The 20017-nt window shown below is 37.8% G+C and overlaps 1 protein-coding gene across 1 annotated transcript; it reads right to left on the reverse strand.

Moving 5' to 3' along the window:
- Positions 1 to 3475: 3475 nt before the first annotated feature.
- Positions 3476 to 5113, reverse strand: LOC139115526 (uncharacterized). Its single transcript, XM_070677736.1, has one exon. It carries the CDS (start codon positions 5111 to 5113, stop codon positions 3476 to 3478), a length of 1638 nt encoding a protein of 545 aa, XP_070533837.1.
- Positions 5114 to 20017: the final 14904 nt, after the last annotated feature.

Consider the following 20017-nt stretch of genomic DNA (forward strand, 5'->3'; position numbering starts at 1 on the left):
TCGGGAAAGCGACATACAGGCACAAGCATAAAGTCATTCGACTAAAAACGATAAATTTCCTTCATCATACAACAAATTCTGTAAATTCTTGCTCGGAATCAAACCTGTAGCGCGTAAGGCTGTAGCGCTAGCGAAGACATCAGCTATATGCATTGCAGCGCTGTGGAATCCGATGTACTTCGAAAGTTGACTCAGACAACACTCAAAACAGAGTTTCCGTCAAGTAAAATTAGGATGTATCTACGGGTGAGATATATGTCACTGCAAACGTCAAAGTGCTTAAGACGAAAACATTGACGACCGAGATCGGGATTAACCAGTTGACACCGGCATGGCAGAGACCGGTGACGGCAGCGTTGTGGGCATAAACATGCAATGAGGTACACTCTGTGTGTCATCGAACGGAATATTTCGCGCTCGCCACGGTCGTAAACTTGTGTGATATTTTGAAAAGCCACGGAATCTCTGAGAATGAGAATTACTGTTTCGATCGTGTCGTTGCATTTACTTCATAAATCTATTTGTAAATATTCTGAATAACTCTGAATACTATGGCTATCCGTCGCTAGCACGATGAAAGTTATGTCCACCGCGCACCGTACCGATCGATGGCCGACTTGCCTCATGTGCCTTGGCATCGGTACAGCGCGAGACAATGATTGACAGGTTCACGTGACAGAATCCGTATGTCTGGTTGGTGGAGATACCATTTCATGTAGCAAATTTCAGCTTGATGGATGTATGAATGAAAGTATCTCCTGGGTGACGGGCCGCTTTACTCTTTAAATGAAAGTAATCCGCGTAAGTAAAACACAAAGAGCGACGAAATTCATGCAATTTGTTACGATAATTTTGATCCATTCACATCAAAAGAAAAATAAGAAGACTGTTCATGTGATAAATATATAATCCCATGGAATTTTTCTCTGTTTGACGTCATCGTATACTCGTGTCTTTCGCGGAGCCGCACAACTTCTCGCCTTCGGCTCGAAGTTGTACGGCTCCGCGAAAAACACTCGTATACGATGACGTCAAACAGAGAAAAATACCATGGGATTATATATAATAACACTTATTTTGGATGACTGCATGAAACAAAATTAAAAATGCTTGAAAAATTATTTCTGGTCTATATAAAATTAAGTCAACACACTAAAATTAATGGAAAACAATTTTGACCAGAATGGCCCCAATATACATTATCTTTATTATTCTTCCTAGAATGAAGGCAAAGAAATTACAATTATTATTATTATAGAACAAATGTTAAAAGTTGTTACTTAGAAATCCATAAAATAAATAAAAAACAGTAAATTATGTTTTAACATAGATCCTCTCAAGAGTCTATGGTTTAAATTAAAAAAAACTGCGGTTACCTAAATGGTTACCATGGTAACATAAAACACAAATGAACATGGAGTTCATGCTGTGATATATACACTTAGGAGAACATTTGCATAGTAACTGGAATAACCACTAATGGAATTGGAAAAAAATTGAAATTTGGAAATGCAAATAGGTTACTATGGAAACACAGGGCAGTAAAAATGGATATCTTGTTTTGTATTTCTAACCCAAAATAACCCTTTGGTATAATATTTCTGTTGATTACTGGATTTTTACACTGGATAATTGGTCTTTCTGACCCAAAATATCCCTTTGATATAACATATTCTGCTGGTTACTGAATTTTAGGTGGAATCTTTGAAAAGCTGGTAATTTTTACTCCTGAGTGGTTGCCATGGAAACATCTCACATTAAAACGAGTGTGATTTTTTAAGTATGCTAACAAGAAAAACCCTTATTATCATTTTTACATCAATCAATAGTTCTATAATGGAATTAGGGAAAAAGTAACATTTTCAATCCCAAAATAGTTACCATGGCAACTCGAAACATTAAAATAAGTCTGGTTTTGTGTTCTCTTACCCCAACTCCCCCGCTAGGTAATTCCGTATCAATCAAAGTAACGTTTCATGGGATATTAGAAAAAATGAAATTTTCAACCCCTAAAATGGTTACCCTTGAAACATTGGGCAGTGAAATCGATATTATATTGGGTTTTTTCGACCCAAAATACCCTTATGGTGAAATTTTCACGGAAATTGAACCTATTATTATTTGCATTATTATTTCTATATAATACTTATAATTATTATTATTATCACTTTATTTGAGACTTTCGAAAACATCCATAAGATTGAAAAGAGTGAATATAAAATTAGATTAAACGTTCAAGACAAGACATATATGTATATAATATATATATATATATATATATATATATATATAATATATATATATATATATATATATATATATATAATCGGAATATATATATATATATATATATATATATATATATATATATATATATATATATATATATATATATATATATATATATATATATATATATATAATCGGAAGTGAGGATGGTCTCAACAAGACACAACAAAAAGGCTTTCACGGTGACTAGCTTCCGCCCTGCTTACAGAGCATCATCAGGTCCAACTTGAGAACTCAAGTACATGTGTCACTGTTAGGGTTTGAATGTGCAACGTATGCAAAATCAATTATGCAATTTGATTATCAGAACAGTCGACGCAAAAACAGGTGTAAATGCAACGATGGAAAGGAACTTGTGAATGAAGGATGACAGTTAAAGGACAGAGGGGTTTCGGTGTTCAGCCATCTGGATACATTGTTTTCAACTTCTTTATCCAAAATGTCTCTTTAGAATCCAACATGAGGGGTCTTTGTTTGTGATTTGTTCCATGACGACAACCGCGAGATCACTGTCCGAATGTCCCGATTCATTGAAGTGTGGTGCTACAAGTGGGCTAGTGTTATACTGTCGTCTACGGATACAGCTTCGGTGGCTGAAAGTCTTTGTTAGACCATATTCCGTGTTTGTCCAATGTACAATAGTTGACATTTTCTGCAGACGATCGAGTAAATTACCCATGATGACGTACACGATAGGTTGCCTCTCACTTTGAACCATTCTCCCGTTACTTTGCTAGTAAAGGTATCAGTGGTTATCATATATTTACAATTAATGCAACGGGTAGCATTGCAAGGGTGAGATAAAGTTTGGTGTACGAAGTTCTGTGATTTATTGTGGACAAGGATGTCTCCCAAATTCCTGCAGCGACGATATGCTAATAGCGGAGGTGAAGGCATAACTCTTTTCATTGTAGCCGATTTCATTAGTATCTTGTGATGTTGTGTCACCATTTTTTTCACATCGGGGCCCAATGGGTTGTAGTCAGTGACGTATGTCAATTGGGATTCCGCTATTTTTGTTTTGTATTGCAGTAAACGATGTCGATCTAGTTTATTGACTTTGTTTATAATCGGTTTAATGTCCTCTTGTTTGTATCCGATGAAATTATTTGATCTTGCAAGAATGTAGTTGATGTTCAGACCACTCATCTACCGAACAAATACGGCAAATGCGTATTGCCTGATTCTAAGGTACTGATCGGAAAATATATCTCGGGTGGCAGGAATGTGGAGATAGGTATGTTCCAGAGTCCGTTGGTTTGATGTATAGATTGGTTTCTAATCTGTCACCATGGCGTATGACGCGTACATCCAAGAACGCTCGTTCCTCCTTGCTGAACTCTACGTCGAATTTAATTGATGGATGGACAGTGTTAACAATCTGTATGAACTGTTCAATCGTCTCTCTGCTCCGATACCATAATTCAATTAAATCATCCACGAATCTCTTGTGCCATAGGGGATCATATAAAGGGAGTTTGAGGAGAAATGTCTTCCTGAACCATGCCATGAAAATATTTGCATATTTCACTGCGAATGGAATGCCCATGGCCGTACCCTGAACTTGGCGAAAATGTCTGTCCAGAAATGAGAAATGATTGTTACTGAGAATATACAAGACGAGTTGAAGGATAATCTCGATTTCGATTTTATTATACACGGAATGGTGTTGTAGAGCATCGTTCAAGGCGGTGAGTCCATCGCTGTGAGGTATATTTGTGTACAAACTGCGAACATCCATGGTGATAATCAACAAATTGTCTGGTAGAGGGGCATGAATACTGTTGAACTCTTCAAGATGGGCAAGAAATTCAGTTGTGTCTTTCACCAGATCAACTCCACAATATTTCGCCTCCACGGGTGTTAAAATATGATCCAACCATAAGGCAGTAGGCCTACAGGGGCTGTTTATGTGACTGCAAATTGGTCTTCCAGGTGGTATTACATGGTTGTTGAGTTCATCTTGTGTTAATTTGTGTATTTTTGGAAGGATATAGAAGTAAGCCTCCTTAGTATCATCAATATTACAGAGAGCATCGTGAATATCCTGGCCAATTATGTCATAACGTAGGAGCATGTTCGAGTATTCCTTCAATTTACTAATGACGGATGGAGTGCAATCAGAATGTTCCTCCTCATAAAAGTTGGTGTCACTGAGTTGTCGAAGACATTCTTTCTCATAATCAATTCTATTGAGTATTACTACTGAGCCTCCTTTATCCGCTTTGGTGATTACAACTGACTTATCTTTCCGCAGTTCATTCAGTGATTTCCGTTCGTCTGAAGTAATGTTATCATTGATTTGATCAGCATGCTTTGATTCATGGCAATATGCTTCATTTAATAAGGTAGAACAATACATGTCAACAAATTTGTCGGTGCCGGGTTTTGGTGTCCACTTCTTCTTCGGTTTATATTCCTTAAGAAAATCCGGACTGGTTGCACTTTCTTGATCAGATTCGTCTTTCGTAGAAAAATGATGAAGAAGTCGCACTTTTCTTGTAAACGAAGCACAATCGTAAACGACGCGTTTCTTGTCAAGAGACTGGGGCTTGGGACAGAATCCAAGGCCTCTACCTAATAGGTGTACAGAGTTATTATCAAGCTGCTTGTCGCTGAGGTTGACCACTAACCCACCTGTGCTTGTAGTACGACGACTTTTAAGATTATTGTGACACCGCCGGTGAGCATTTTGTATTCGGATCTTTTTATCAAAACGCCGTCGGGTGACGAACTTGACATTTATCCCCTTCTGAATAGTCGGATTGCTTTCTTCACATACTGGCAGCAGTTGTTCTAGTTTCAAATTATGACGTTGTTTCATCATCGAATCAGTTTTAATGATCTGTTCTTGGAGTTGTCGATTTAGACGTCTATACAGACGGCAATCGGTTTGTCTTTGTAGTTTAGCTTGGAAATATTGCATTCTCTGCGGTAAATTATGTTCAATATTAGACTGATAATATTCGATGAGACAATTTTGTAGTTGTGACGCTGTTGATTCTAAAATGTCCGTCCATCGTTTTCCAAAGTTTACATCGGTGAAAGGTGATTTATGTTTCCATAACAAAGACCGAGGAAAAGTGTTCGACTGTTTACAAGATTGTAGAAATCGGACATGGTTCTTGTATCTTGTCGTTTTGTCCGCAACTTTCCTGAGGGTACTAAATGTTCTCTGAAAGCCATTCATGGTGGAGAAGGCAACAAACGGATCAAAAGATTCACAGGGGCTCCACGTCACAAGGACAAAGACAAAAACACCACAGCAAACAGTTGTGTATGGGCCACCAACGTTTTCTTGCTTCCACCAGATAGAAGTTGTATCCTGGATCAAATAGATTCACAGAGTCCAATCCCATAAATTGAGAAATCAAAAATCGGAAGTGAGGATGGTCTCAACAAGACACAACAAAAAGGCTTTCACGGTGACTAGCTTTCGCCCTGCTTACAGGGCATCATCAGGTCCAACTGGAGAACTCAAGTACATGTGTCACTGTTAGGGTTTGAAAGTGCAAAGTATGCAAAATCAATTATGCAAATTGATTATCAGAACAGTCGACGCAAAAACAGGTGTAAATGCAACGATGGAAAGGAACTTGTGAATGAAGGATGACAGTTAAAAGGACAGAGGGGTTTCGGTGTTCAAGCCATCTGCATACATTGTTTCCAACTTCTTTATCCAAAATGTCTCTTTAGAATCCAACATGACGGGGTCTTTGTTTGTCATGTGTTCGATGACGACAACCGCGAGATCACTGTCCGAATGTCCCGATTCATTGAAGTGTGGTGCTGCAAGTGGGCTAGTGTTATACTGTCGTCTACGGATACAGCTTTGGTGGCCGGAATATATATATATATATATATATATATATATATATATATATATATATATATATATATATATATATATATAAGTATATATATTTCTTCCTATTTGTGATACATACAACAAAATTCACCAAATTTACTGTAAGGAATACTTCCTGTTTGTGATTTTGAATTTGAGTCACGTCCACATGGGACTGCCACAGCAACAGCTTGCTCACTCATGCGCATAATAACAGACGTTTACTGAATCAGTTTTTATAACCATTTAGTCCATAATGTTTCATGTGTCATTCCAGACGAGGACTAAATCCTCCCTTGTTTTGAATTTCTAGTGCCTGATGAAATATTTCCTTAATAAGGTCTGAGGCGGTGCTTGTCGTTGTGGCTTTTCTTGTATTTGTGTAAGCAATTGTTTATATTGAATATGGTAATGTTTATAATTCTCCCGTCTCTTTGTTACATCCGTTTTTCCTTGAATTATGTCAATAATAACTCCTGGTATAGGGGTTTAGGCTATCCGTACCGGAACTGTCTAGCACTGCTGCTATGACTGCAGGACTGACAAGAATTCCCTTAGCTATATGAAGAACCATATCATTCTTCACATTAATTCATAACTGCGACAATAAGCAGAACTAGTTCTTTCAATGTAGTCGGCCAACTGTTCAACACTTTCAACAACTAAGATGTGCATTTCTCCTACTATGATATATGTAAGGGTTGATAAAAAATAATTGAAGTAATATGGAGACCGACACACAATATGGCAGGAGGAGAAGAAAACAGAGATCTCAAGGATTTCGATGATTTAAATTTTGATGATAATGCTGATTTTAGTTATAATGAAACATCCTTTTAATCGACAACAATAATGACCTTGCAGAAGCCAGACCCTTTTCTGGCTGGCAGCTTACGCTATAGCTCACAAGTCTCCTCGTGCGACAGCCCGCAGGTTTATTAGTTAACTGAAATGAGAGTAGAAGTACAGAGCAAATGGTTGATGAATTTTTAAAAGAGAAGAACATAAGCTATTGGATGCTAAGGTTGATAAAAAGGGAATGCTGTATTATAAAAACATCACGCTGACAAAAGAGAGAGGAGTAGATTTTTAGCCCGCTCCTCAATAAAAGGTCCGGGAGCTTCTGAATTTATAAGAAAAGTATTCGATCAGGGTGACTCAAGGGGAGCAGAGCCTGACCATGTGAGTTCTAAATTGCATTCTGAAGATGTGTTACGATTGAGAGTGCCGGCCGAGGAGCTGACACCTCGTGACATGGGACGACTCAGAGATGAACTAACACTCTTACAATATGATGCTAGCGGTAATGCACATAAAATACAAGCTATCGAAAATAGAATCGATGAATGGAATAATCTAAACCCCGACTATAGAGCTTTTGTTGATGAATTAGAGATGGTGAATAAGAGTCTTAACGAGCTTTACAATGAAAGAGAGTAAATTCTGTCGGAGCAGATGGAACTTACGCCTGAACTCAGAACAAGACTAGCTAAAGTTGATAATCGAATTGAAGTGCTACATGACCTAATCAGTGGGGCAGGTGAAAGACTGGCGCAGACTAGGTCTCTTCGTGATGTAATTTCCGATCCAGAATTGTCACTGAAGCTGAAGCTGACAGAGTTATTTAAACGGCATGGTATAACAATCGCTGCACTACTTACTGCCGTTGGAATGACAATATCAACAATTGCCCTGGCTGTGACTAAAGGATGGTCCCCCACTCAGCTGGTAACTCAGTAAATAATAATAATAAGCCAAGCAACATCCCACAAAAAGTGTACACAAAAGCAAAGGAAATTATCAGGCAGATTTGTGAATTGTTTAAAACCCTAGCCGCAAAAAGTGCTGCTGTAATACCTGGTTTAATCGGACCCCTCGCCAGTTTTCTATTAAAAACAGCAGGATCAGTGTTCGGGTTTAATCGGAGAATAGCTATGGATATTTGTGACAGGTTTAACACTAGTCATAGTAAACAAAACTATGCATTAACATATTAGCTTTCATCATGTTCGGAAGTTTCTTTCTAAAAAATGAAAACCTCATTGGTTTCTCTATCAAATTGGAAAGGTGTAAACTCTGGCGAGTGAATCATCATATCCTTCCTTTAAAAAGTAGAGAACAAACATGACGATTTATGGAATTCAGAACGAGAATCTGAGAAAATTGAGAAGTGGTGCGGCCGATGCAGATGTTAATGTCACTGACGATAATTTACTTCATGAGGTATATAATACGAAATATGCTCTTCGACTGACTCATCCCTTCATCACAGGCCATGGGGTTACCTATCCGTTGGTAGTCATATCGAATGGGAAATTACGCTTACACTTACCTCCCAATTAATTGTCAGTGAAAATGGCACAGCCGATTATAAAGTAACAAACATTCAGACGGAGTACTAAACACTTAAACATGACGTCCTTGCGAGAGATACAGCCGGGTATTATAACTATGTGAACATGTGCAGCGCTTTAGAACAATCCATTTTAATGAATCGGACACAATTATAAATGAAAATTTTTTATGTATCACGTCGTAGTATGAGAGGGACATTACTGCTCTTCACTAAAGATCAGAATCAGTTAGAACTAAAAAGCGAACTTTTCATAAATCCATTCGTTGGATTTGTTTCTGTCACAATTGAGGGTATCGCGAATAAAATATGCACACAGAAGATGATACCGAGACATTTTTGGTACGAAACGCGTCATATTTTGCAGAAGGATAAGGATTGGTGCGAAATTGATATGGATGAAGTCAGTTATTTGAAGAATAAATTCTGTTTATTTATTGATCTGCGTAGCTTTAAAGATATTGAATTTCATGGAAATGGACTAACGGTAATTTATACAAAAGATGGTTTGCAACTTGAAATTCGAAACAAAAAGATACAGGGCTTTTTAATTGCTGTCTTTCAGCATAGACCCTTTGCTTTAAGGGACTAGGAGGCACACGCAAGAGCTACCGGGTTACACAAAAATACCGGAAATTACATCGACATTCAATCAACCATCTTGTTTGCATTTACCAGTATTTAATCTTAACTTCTGGATGTTATTAATGCAGATGCACGTCCTCTGAGTTGAAATTAAAGAGCAATGGCTTTAGGGAGTGGCATACGACCATTGAATGCATTTTATCTGGAACTGCAGAGACAGTTGTCCTCAGAAGATATCGCCAAGATCAAGGATCAACTATTCAATAGCCATATCGACAGAGCAGATTACGATAATTTGAAAACGGCAACTCAAGTATTCCGATATTTAGAAGACCGAGGGTATATATCAAATGAAGACCTAACTTTATTATTCGAATTGTTCCGTGGAATTCAACGACCGAATTTAGTGGATCAGGTCAGAGATTTTTCAGAAAATCCCCTGTCACCTACCTCGCCACTACGGTCGCCACTTTTACCGCCGAGTCAGCGGTTAACTCTAAAATCGTTACCTTTGGAATCACTGGTGCAATCATCGCGATTACAACGGTCTCCAACATTGCTAGTGTCACAGCAACAGCAGTTGCTCCCTTCCTTCGAAGGAAGTGTAGTTCCGAAGTGGCCTCGACAAGATTTTGGAGGTAAGGTATTCCTTAACAATTTTATCCTTTGTCAAGCCGTTGTTGCTGTGATTGTTAAGCTGCCCAATCGCAGTGTTATGCTTTGCTATCATGAGTAGGAGGGCAGTGATATTTTTTCATTGCATATTCTTTCTTTTCCTGTCTGTCTGGTGCCTCTGTTTCTCTATCTCTCTCGGTCTGTTCGTCTCTCTCTTCTGTTTGCCACCCTCTCTCCATCTCTCTATGTCTCTCATGTCAAAATAAATTGTGCTCAAGCGAGATTGGAAATTCATTTTACTTACGGAAGGATTGGGTGCCATTCTTCGCTTTGTTCTGTACAATCATGTCAAATTACAGTGATTGAATTAACGTTTTAAAACTTTTTTGAATTAAAAACTGTCAGGAATAAACAGTACGTTTCTCAGAAACGAATTTAACGGTCAGAATGTCTGACTAGCATCATTTAAAATTATGAAATATACAAGTGAGCTATTTTAAATGCTTTTTTGGGGGTTGTCGTAAATGTGAATTTAAGCAGGGCACATTGAATGCATTTTACGCAACAAACCGTCTGTAACTTTGACATTCAGACCAACAGCCATTTACTCAAAAAGAACAACATTTGTCATTTCTACAGACCAACAGGTCGCCAAAAGACACGGAAGACAGCGTCCTCAGGAATATGGGGCATCGAAAGCTGCCGAAATCATGATTCCACAGCCTCACTTTGGTAAATATTTCAATTTCTCACTTCGAGTTGTATTAATATCAGGTCACGTTCAAATTTTGCAGTTAAGTTTGAAGAAATAAAATCAACACACTAATTGTCTCTCTTCATACTATCTCTTTTACTAAAGGGAAGCAGAGTATGCTGTTCGTCAACTCTGATTGGTCGAATGAAATGCACAGAATCTCAATATTGAGCCGTCTTCTTGCCGGCGTTCTAGAATCAGAAGCCGTCGATAGGTATGCCACGACCTTGGAAGTCAGCGATACAGGTTTCACTGTCGACGACAGCGGTGTCACTGTCGTCAATGCGCTGGAAAGTAAAGTTGACTTTCTCCAAAACAAGACACCGACTCTAGATTGGCTGACTAATTACCCGAACGCCATCTATGATCATATGAAAGATATTGAGAATATTAGGCTTGTGGTTGGACACATGTCAACTGGAAGTGACGGACACTTACACCAGGCCGGCCTCGCAATACACGAGAACATGAAACAGTCCAAGTTCTTCTTGTTCAACCATTCAATCCCGGAAGGTATGTCAGAGGTAACTCCTGATGTTGAGCTCGCTGCCAAAGCCGAGGTAGTATTTTCGGTTGGTCCGACAGTATACGGTCACTTCCAAACTCAATATCGCGTCCCTCCAGCCCCTAAATGTCACATCTGTTTTTACCCGCCAACCAGTTCACAGTTTATGGGCTTAAATGTAAACGTTCCGAGTAAAGTCAGCATGCAGAGAATTCTCATATTCTGTGAAGTCAAAACGACGGAAGACTTCAAGAAATACAACGAAATCGCAATCGCCATGGGAAAGGTTGCAGAGATGTTTTATTGCACTTTACTATCAGTACCAATATGGGAAGTCATGGTCTCGGCCAGAGACCTTGCTGGCAAATTGCACGAGCATCTGACAAAGACCTCGGGATCCTCGCAACTCAAAGTTAACACAATACCAAGCCATCCAACCAATCCCTACTCGAAAATTGCGACAGAGCGTGCTACTTGTTGTTCCCGAGAAACGAGACCCATTCAACTACGTAGCCTACTTCGCCATGCAGGCAGGGCTGCCCGTGGTTGTGGCAAAGCACTCTGGCATTGGCGAATTTCTTGGTCAACTGTGTCCGCTCATCTATGACGCCCACATAGTCGACGATGCAGGGAATTGGCAGCAGAAGATAATGTTAAATCTGGAAAAAAAGGAAGAGTCTTTCAAGAGAGCAAAGCATTTAAAGGAAGCCCTTGCCAATAATGATCTCATTAGGACATCGACGAGAACCTTCGTAGAGTACTGTAGGCGTGTATTGCGGGTTAAAGGTCAGTTACAACTTTTTATATTGCGCCAAGTACAAATTCTGAGATGAATTGCAAAAATTTCTGGTGCAGAGTAATTAAAGTAGGTTAAATTTTGTTTTAACGACTACACATCACATCGTTTCTTGTTAAGCAAAACAGTTTAATTTGTGTAAACTAAAGTAAATTAAAGTAGGTTAAATTTGTTTTAACGACTACACATCACATCGTTTCTTGTTAAGCGAAACAGTTTAATTTGTGTAAACGCCTAATGTCTGTTCCGATGATCCAAATGTCGTGAATTAGAACGAACTGACCATATAAGTTTAAATCAAAGTGAGGACAAGAATGATTATGTTCCAATAGTGCAACCTAATCTAGTATACGACACTAACTTAACTAATACATTTAATTCCACTATTTCAAAAACAGTGCATCAATGGAGCATTTTTCCTTTTCGGCTGACTTTATCTGCATCATAGTACGGGGAACATTCTTGCTTTTACTATTTTAGTCTGAAGGTTTTTTTGTGTATGCAATTATTTCTAAACCGTGATGATGACGCGTCTACCAGCCTTGCCATAAAGAATAACCAATATTGTGTCATTGCCCTCTTATGTTATTGTGAACATTTCAAATCATACAACATCTCTCTGGTGTATATTACCGTGCCACTGCATGCCCTTATGTTGTCACGCACATTTCACACCACACAACATATCTCTTGTGTACATTTAAGGGAGCCGTCATCGTGATGTCCGTCAATACAGCATGCGACAAAACAACATCTCAGTCAAGCAAACCGATTTATTCCGCCAAAACTTCCAATGCATTAAAACGTTGTCCAAACGTATATCAACAACTGCGCCTGCTCAAAGTCGCAAAGCATTGTTTGCCAACAAACTTCTAAAGTTCATATTACGTAAAGGGATTACACTTCAATACACTACATCCCCCCTTTCGTCAAATTTGTGGTCTATCTCAATTCAAATGAGCATCGATGACTCCAAACAGAAGGACAGCAAACATTTCAAAAACTTGAAATGTCATCAATGTCTGTGCTCAGAGTTCAAATGTTAAAGATGAAACACTAGTACAGAAATTTGCGAGAAATTTGTGAGAAATTGACACTTACTCGCTTCTTTGAGAAAAGTGGGCGAGAATATGTACTTTCTCGCAATAACTTAGCGAGAATTTAATTTTCTTGCAATCAGCTGGTGAGAACTGTGTTTTCTCGCTCAGCATCTGCGAGAAACTGAATTCTCGCAATCAGTCAGCAAGAAATTTGTTTTCTCGCTTTGCATCTGCGAGAAATTGTATTCTTCTGTGTAAGCATTTCACAAAAATTTCACAATTTCTCGCAGATGCAGAGCGAGAAAACATAGTTCTCGCTGATTGATTGCGAGAATTCAATTTCTCGCAGATGCATGCAAGAAAGCACAGTTCTCGCAGCTTGATTGCAAGAAAGTATGTTTTCTCGCTTACTTCTCGCAATACAGCGAGAAAGTGTCCATTTCTCGCAAATTTCTCGCAAATTTCTGTACTAGTGAAAATGCATATATGTTTACACAATGCTACATTTGATCATCTGTTTTGCTTGCAAACATTGAAAAGGAACAAAGTTTTGGTAAGTCATGTATACATGAACGTGAATTTAAACTCAGCACGTTATAACTTCAAATAAACACTGAATGAAAACCCAATAATTTAGATAAATTTACATTAATGAGTTGCATGTATTATGTAATAATACACGTGAATTCACATGAATCCACATGAATACAGGCTTGCTGAATACAATAAATGGATTCTTGACTGTATTCATCTGTATATGCACTCTTCAGCTAAAATACAGGCAATAATCCATTTTAATACAGTAAGTATTATAGGGTTTTAATGCAGTGAAACTGTTCTCCACAGGGTCGACGTTGAGTCTGCATTTACCCATTGGACATAACAAAGTCATCATATCTCCTGGGCATACCAGTGGTTTTCACTGGTCTGGAAATCCGAGTCTGAGGAGCTGGACTGCTGACCGTTCCTCCAGACTTGTACTGTGCATTGATGTCCAGTTTTCTTGCCACATTGATAGATCCCTTCTGTATATTTTCATCATCACTGTACTTTTTCAGAAACGTGACATTGCGTTTGTACTCAGCTCCAAACATTGCACTGTAACCTCCCCCCTTCTTTCTTCACAACCTTGTAAGTACTTGGTTGGGAGTTAGGTGACATCTTGTTGTTTTTGGTATTTTTCATCAGCACCTTGTCCCCAACTTCCATCTCTCTTCTTGTCGCTTGTCTTTTTGCATCTACATAATCTTGTCATGGACCGCTTGGAGGAGTAACTTGTGCCATAGGTTCTGATGCCGACTTATATCAATAACTGTGCATGCCTAAAGTCGCAAAGCATTGTTAGCCAACAAACTTCTGTAGCTTATGATACGTCATGGGATTACACTCTAATACACTACAGTCATTATTTTCGGCCTACGGGCTCTTCGGAATTTCATTGGAAACTCTGAAATTTCGAGTACCCCCGCCTATTGTACACTTAAATTTTTACCAACCCTCTCCTCCAAACTTACAAAAGTTGAATATCATATATCAATTTGAAAAATTGCATAAATACAGCAATAGTAAGGACCTTTCAAATCCTGGTGTACTTCTCTAGATTATCATCGGTTATCTCGTGATGATTGAAAAAGGTGAAACAAACAAAATGAAATTCAAAGTCAGAACTAAATATTGTTATAAAAGCTCACGATTGTTCGGGAACCTTCTTTTTTCATCATTTCCCATTTGACATCATTTTCGTCAAAGCAATATTGTCGTTATAAATAGTATTAGGGGTTAAATATCCGGGGGGAAATGTCTGGTGGTGATTGTCCAGAGGTTATTTGCCTGGGTGGTAAGTGTCCTAGAACCCACCAGACTGCACCATTGCACACATCAATTTCTCAAAAGTTTCCATTGAAGAGAGGGGACATCCCCTCTAGAACTCCCCTCAGCCTCTCTAGTGCCCTCCCCGGCTAATTATCACTAACTAATTACCACCGAGACATTTACCCCAAAGAATATTCCAAGCGGATATTTACCCCCTAATACTATTTATAACGACAATATTGCTTTGTCGAAAATGATGTCAAATGGGAAATGATGAAAAAAGAAGGTTCCCGAACAATCGCGAAGACTGCGTTTGCATCTTTTCTAGTACTGTCTCCTGCTGGGTGCCACATGATCTACCTTTTGCTATGCCTGGCAAGTGTTACCATACATTCTGATTTTTACCCTTTCAAATTTTTACCCTATGCCTATCAGGGAGGCAAACTCGGACGCCAGATACCGAAGACCCTCTCTCTAATCACCACGCGACGAGGAGTTGTCTGCGGCTGTCAGTTGAAATGTTAATCTTGAACTTGACACTGTATGTCTAACCATGTATTATACAATAGTGGATACTATAAGTGAATAATAATACCAGCAAAGCAAGACAAGAAACATAAAGTGTAAAAACAATTAAAACGCCTTTCTTAAATGGTAAATATCTGTATGATCAACACCTGCAGCAAGTGTCATCAGATTTAGTGCAGTCATTCATAATAATATATATCTCTAATTACAAACATTGTTTTCCTTTTTTGCTAATCTGGGCTGCCACGCAAATCATAAAAGGTCATTAAATAAGTCAATTGATAATTTATCAACAGGATGTCTCCATTCACTTTCACACAACTAGAAGATCAACATCTTTACCACATTTAATAAAATTCGATGCAGGACTTCTGGACATACCACACTAATTACGAAAGATCTTCATAAATTCAACTTAAAAATCAATTATCATGATACTGATAAATGCCCCTATACACAGATAAAAGCAACGTGAGCCACACATATATACCAAGTTTCAACAAATCTGATGAAGTACGCAATCAATTGACATGATACGACTAAATAACTTGAGATCAATATCCGTACGAAGTTTCACGAAATTTGGTACAGTATTTCTGGAAATAGCACACTAACCAGGAAAGCTATTTAATATGCAAATTAGCAATTAATTTACAAGATACCGCTAGATGTCTTTGTTCACTATTACAGCACTTTGATATCTACATATGTACCGAGTTTAATCAAACGTTCTGCAGTGTTTATAGATATACCGCACTTATTATTATAGTTCATTAAATGCAAATTAGCAATTACTTGACAACATTTTGGTAATTTTTTCTGCACTATTACAACGCTGTGTGCTTAAACTCTGTATCTAGTTTATTTAAATTTGCTGGAGTATCTTCAGACACTTTTCAGTCAGTCTTTACTGAAATATTACCGGATTTATGAAAATTCATAAATATGAAAATTAGCAATTAATTGACATTATACTGACAAATATCTTTTTGTGCTAAAACAGCTCTGTGTGACCAATACATGTTTATGTTTCGTCTAACTTTTAAGAAAGAGAGTTCTTTTTTAAAAATCACGAACTATGCAAATTATAGCTAATTGTACGTGCCAAAAATGGGTCTGCATATGTAGACCATAGTGTATTATTCTTGTACAAAGGTTGAAAGTAATAGGCTCAGGCATGTCTGAGATATCTGCGTGGACGGACAAACGGACAGACGGACGGACGGAGTTCAAACTATAAGTCTCCATGGCCTTCGTCCGGGGGACTAATTACTAAAATTCAAGAAAAGCTTGAATTTTGTTTTGTGAAGCCAATTTGTCTCTAAACAATACAAATTGTATTAGCAACCGACGCATGTTCTCTCTAAAACTCGACAGTAGAGGTCCACTGTGCACCCAGGTTTAAAATCCGAGCTGCGGCGATGAATACGCCGGAATGGCAAATCTTCGATTGTATTGTATTATTTGTAAAATCTTACATTTGAGTAAATTATATAAATGGAGCAATAGTTAGAGTCAATATTTTAATTAATTAATTCATTGTTTGTTTGCAACTTTGAGCTTTTATAGCCGGAGAAATGACCTCGCCAGCCGTGCAATTTCTCTGGCTACCGGGTTCTAATGAAAAGCCTGACATCATCACATTTGGAGAAATAAAAAGAGAAACCGTTATTATAAAATGGAAGAAAAACAACGGAAAAATATGTTTTATTTTCTAATTTACGTTGGACAGTCAAACTTTAATAATTCAATGAGAGACTGAAAAGTATTGGAACAGAGTTAGGCAGTTTTGAGGATGTTTATGTTAAAATAATCACACAACAATCTGTCTTCAAGCAAATGTTGTAACAATCTATCCATCCAGTTTACCGAGCACAGGCTTATTGTACTTAAAAAGCCCTGTATATTAATATACAGCTTCATTCATGTCTGTAAATCTCACTTTTGTTTCGTGCAGATATCAGCAACATAGCAGGAGAGGACAAGGATGGAAAAGTTCCGAGGACAACAGAGTTTGAATTCAGAGGACCTATTGGTAAGGCATCCACTTCTTAAAGGGACAACAGCTGTAACTTAAGATATTTTATAAATTTCGCTCAAGAAAGCGACTTGCACACTTTCTGCTTTTTTCCAAATTTGTTGTTAATACAAGTGCATTGTTTTGAAATGCAATGCACAGCATGCAGCTAATGTTCAGGTCAACAATTGAATTTTTTATATCCAGAAAATTCACTGTCTTACATTTCTTGAAATAGCGCTGATCGCACATGACGTAATTATCTTCTAATTAATATGCAAAAATATAGTTTGTCCGCATTTTCAGCAAGAACGACAAAAACAAAAGCTACTGGTGTTACAATTGATATTAAAAGTCACCGTAATTTATGGTTCAGACTATAATCCATAATAACAGCCACACTTGCTAAATGAAGGTTTTCCAAATTTTAAGCATTAGTGTCTGATGTTGCATGCGTGCCCTATATTTAGAACCAAACTTGAAATTGCGATCAGCGCTATTGCAGGTTCATACCTACCATCTGAATATTTGATGTACAGTTTCATCAAGGGGTGGAAATGTCAATTTGTTCAAATGAACATATCAATGTCAAAAATATGCAAATGACGTTAATAACGGAATTTTCTAATACTCTTAAAGCACTTGTCAGATTTGGTAGAAACATTGTACAATGTATGCAGGTTCTTGAAGGTGACTTTAGTTAGATTTGTTTAAATTATGGTGAAATTTTCATAGTATTATTGGGGTAATTTTTCCCATGTTTGGTCAAAAATATCCTCCTCTGAAACTGCTGGTCTCCCTGCTTGGAAACTTGGTGTATATGATCGTTGTAGATTTGTTCACATTATTTCCCGTTTTTGATCAAAAAATCATTTTCTCCCAAACTTCTTGTAGGATTACTTTGGAACTAAGTGTGCATGATCCTGGGGTGGGCCTCTATGACATTTGTTCAAATCGTGTTGAAAGTTTCTTATTTGAATTTTGGGGTAGTTTTTCCTATTTTCAGTCCTCACGGTATTTTTTTTCTAATTTTAGTCCGCACGGATATCGTCTCGGGGGACTTATGGGTTTGCTCACATCCGTTCATGCGCCTATGCTTCCGTCTGTCCGTCCGTTCATGCAGATATTTAAGATATGCCCCAGAGCGATTTCATTCAAACTTGTTACAAGGTCTACTCCCTGTGTCATACACATTCCTGTCGATTTGTTTGTGATCGAATCCAATATGGCCATGTGACGGCTAGCTGCAATAACTGTAGCCCATGGGCCATGCGCTGGCTTTTCTGACATGTTTCCTATGCATCGCTGGCATGTAGGTCTACAATTCTATCCCTTATATATTCAAATTATCAAGAAATCTACAATTTTGAAATTTCGGGGCAATTTTGGCCATTTCGTATTGTTTGTTAGCTTTGATAACTGGCAAACAGGTTTCTACAGATGAACTAAATGTTATATATTCAAATTTTGAAGAAACATGCAATTTTATGTTTTGGGGACAATGTTTGCATTTTTGGACAAAAACTTGTTTTTCAAAAAACTGCTTGTCTATAAGCTTTGATATTTGGTACACAGGTTAATAGGGGTTTTCTTACTTATGATGTATTAAAACAATGATGAAATCTTCAATTGTATTTTTGGGGCTAGGTTGCTTTTATTACAAAGCAGGGACTCTGTCGCAGATAATGACATTTTGATAAAAGGAGCTCTGCTTTTAGAGCGACTGCACTAACTTCGATGAAAATTTGTAAAGATTTTCATCACACAGAATTCTGATAGCATACAATGAGATATGACAGTATTGCACCAATTAATTGCTAATTTGCATATTTAATGAATTTTTGTAGTTAGGATGATATGTCTAGAAATACTGCAGCACATTTGATGAAACTTGGTACAGATCTTAAGCACAAAGTCTCATAATAGTGACAAAGACACTTAGCAGTGTCATTCAAATTAATTGCTAATTGCATATTTAATGAACTTTCCTTCAAATTGGGTGTAAAATAAATAAAGAGTCGAGAGGCTAGTTTAGGTTATATAGTAATTTATTTTATTTACTCCGATCAGTCAGAACATGAAGAAAAGGAAAGGAAGTGATGGAAAAAAACTGTGAAAAAACTCAATACGTCTTTGCCGCCTGTGCCTACCCAAATCACTCAAACCACTCAGAGAGAGCGAAAAAATAGCTCTCGTGACGACCAAAAACCGTTGATTGCCGGCGATGCTCTGTCAAGGGATCATGCAGTGGCATGCCTCTATCTTCACCAATAACGAACCTTTTCTTAATTAGTCCCCAACAAGTGGGGAATGTGTCATCAACGATAACTTGTTTGTCAAAAAGTCATTGTCTCTCAAAGTTCTTGCTGGACTGCTTTGAAACTTGATATTCTTGATGCATGGGTTGACTTCTGTCGGATTTGAAAATCGTGCATTTTTCATATTTGTATTTTGGGGCAATTTTTCCCATTTTTGGCCAAAGCTTCATTTTTTTGAAATCGCCCATCCAATTGCTTTGAAACTTGATATACATGTTTCAAGGGGTAAAACTTACTGAAGTATACTCACTCTGGCCTTCCACATCGACGAAAATATGAGCCAAGTGTCATTGACCCTATGTTGATGATATTACTTTCAAGCCAAGATAAGTTTGTGAGAATATACTTATTTAGGTGGGTTATTATACAATGAATATAAACTACCCTCTTGGACTGTAAAACCGTGCATACTGTGCAAATCTGCATCGAAATCTTCACATAACTGCACAGAGTAGTCCAATGTAATGCATAGGGGTCAACTGTATGTTCTGTGTCCTTCGCAATATTACAGTGGCGGGAAATCAAAATGATCGTTAAAATTTGAATTTACTCGTCAAA

The sequence above is a fragment of the Ptychodera flava genome, chromosome 1 (genome assembly GCF_041260155.1).
Source record: "Ptychodera flava strain L36383 chromosome 1, AS_Pfla_20210202, whole genome shotgun sequence".
Lineage (NCBI taxonomy): Eukaryota > Metazoa > Hemichordata > Enteropneusta > Ptychoderidae > Ptychodera > Ptychodera flava.

Coding starts and splice junctions, on each gene's coding strand:
- LOC139115526 (XM_070677736.1), bottom strand. CDS start 5,113: ATGAAACAACGTCATAATTTGAAACTAGAACAACTGCTGCCAGTATGT.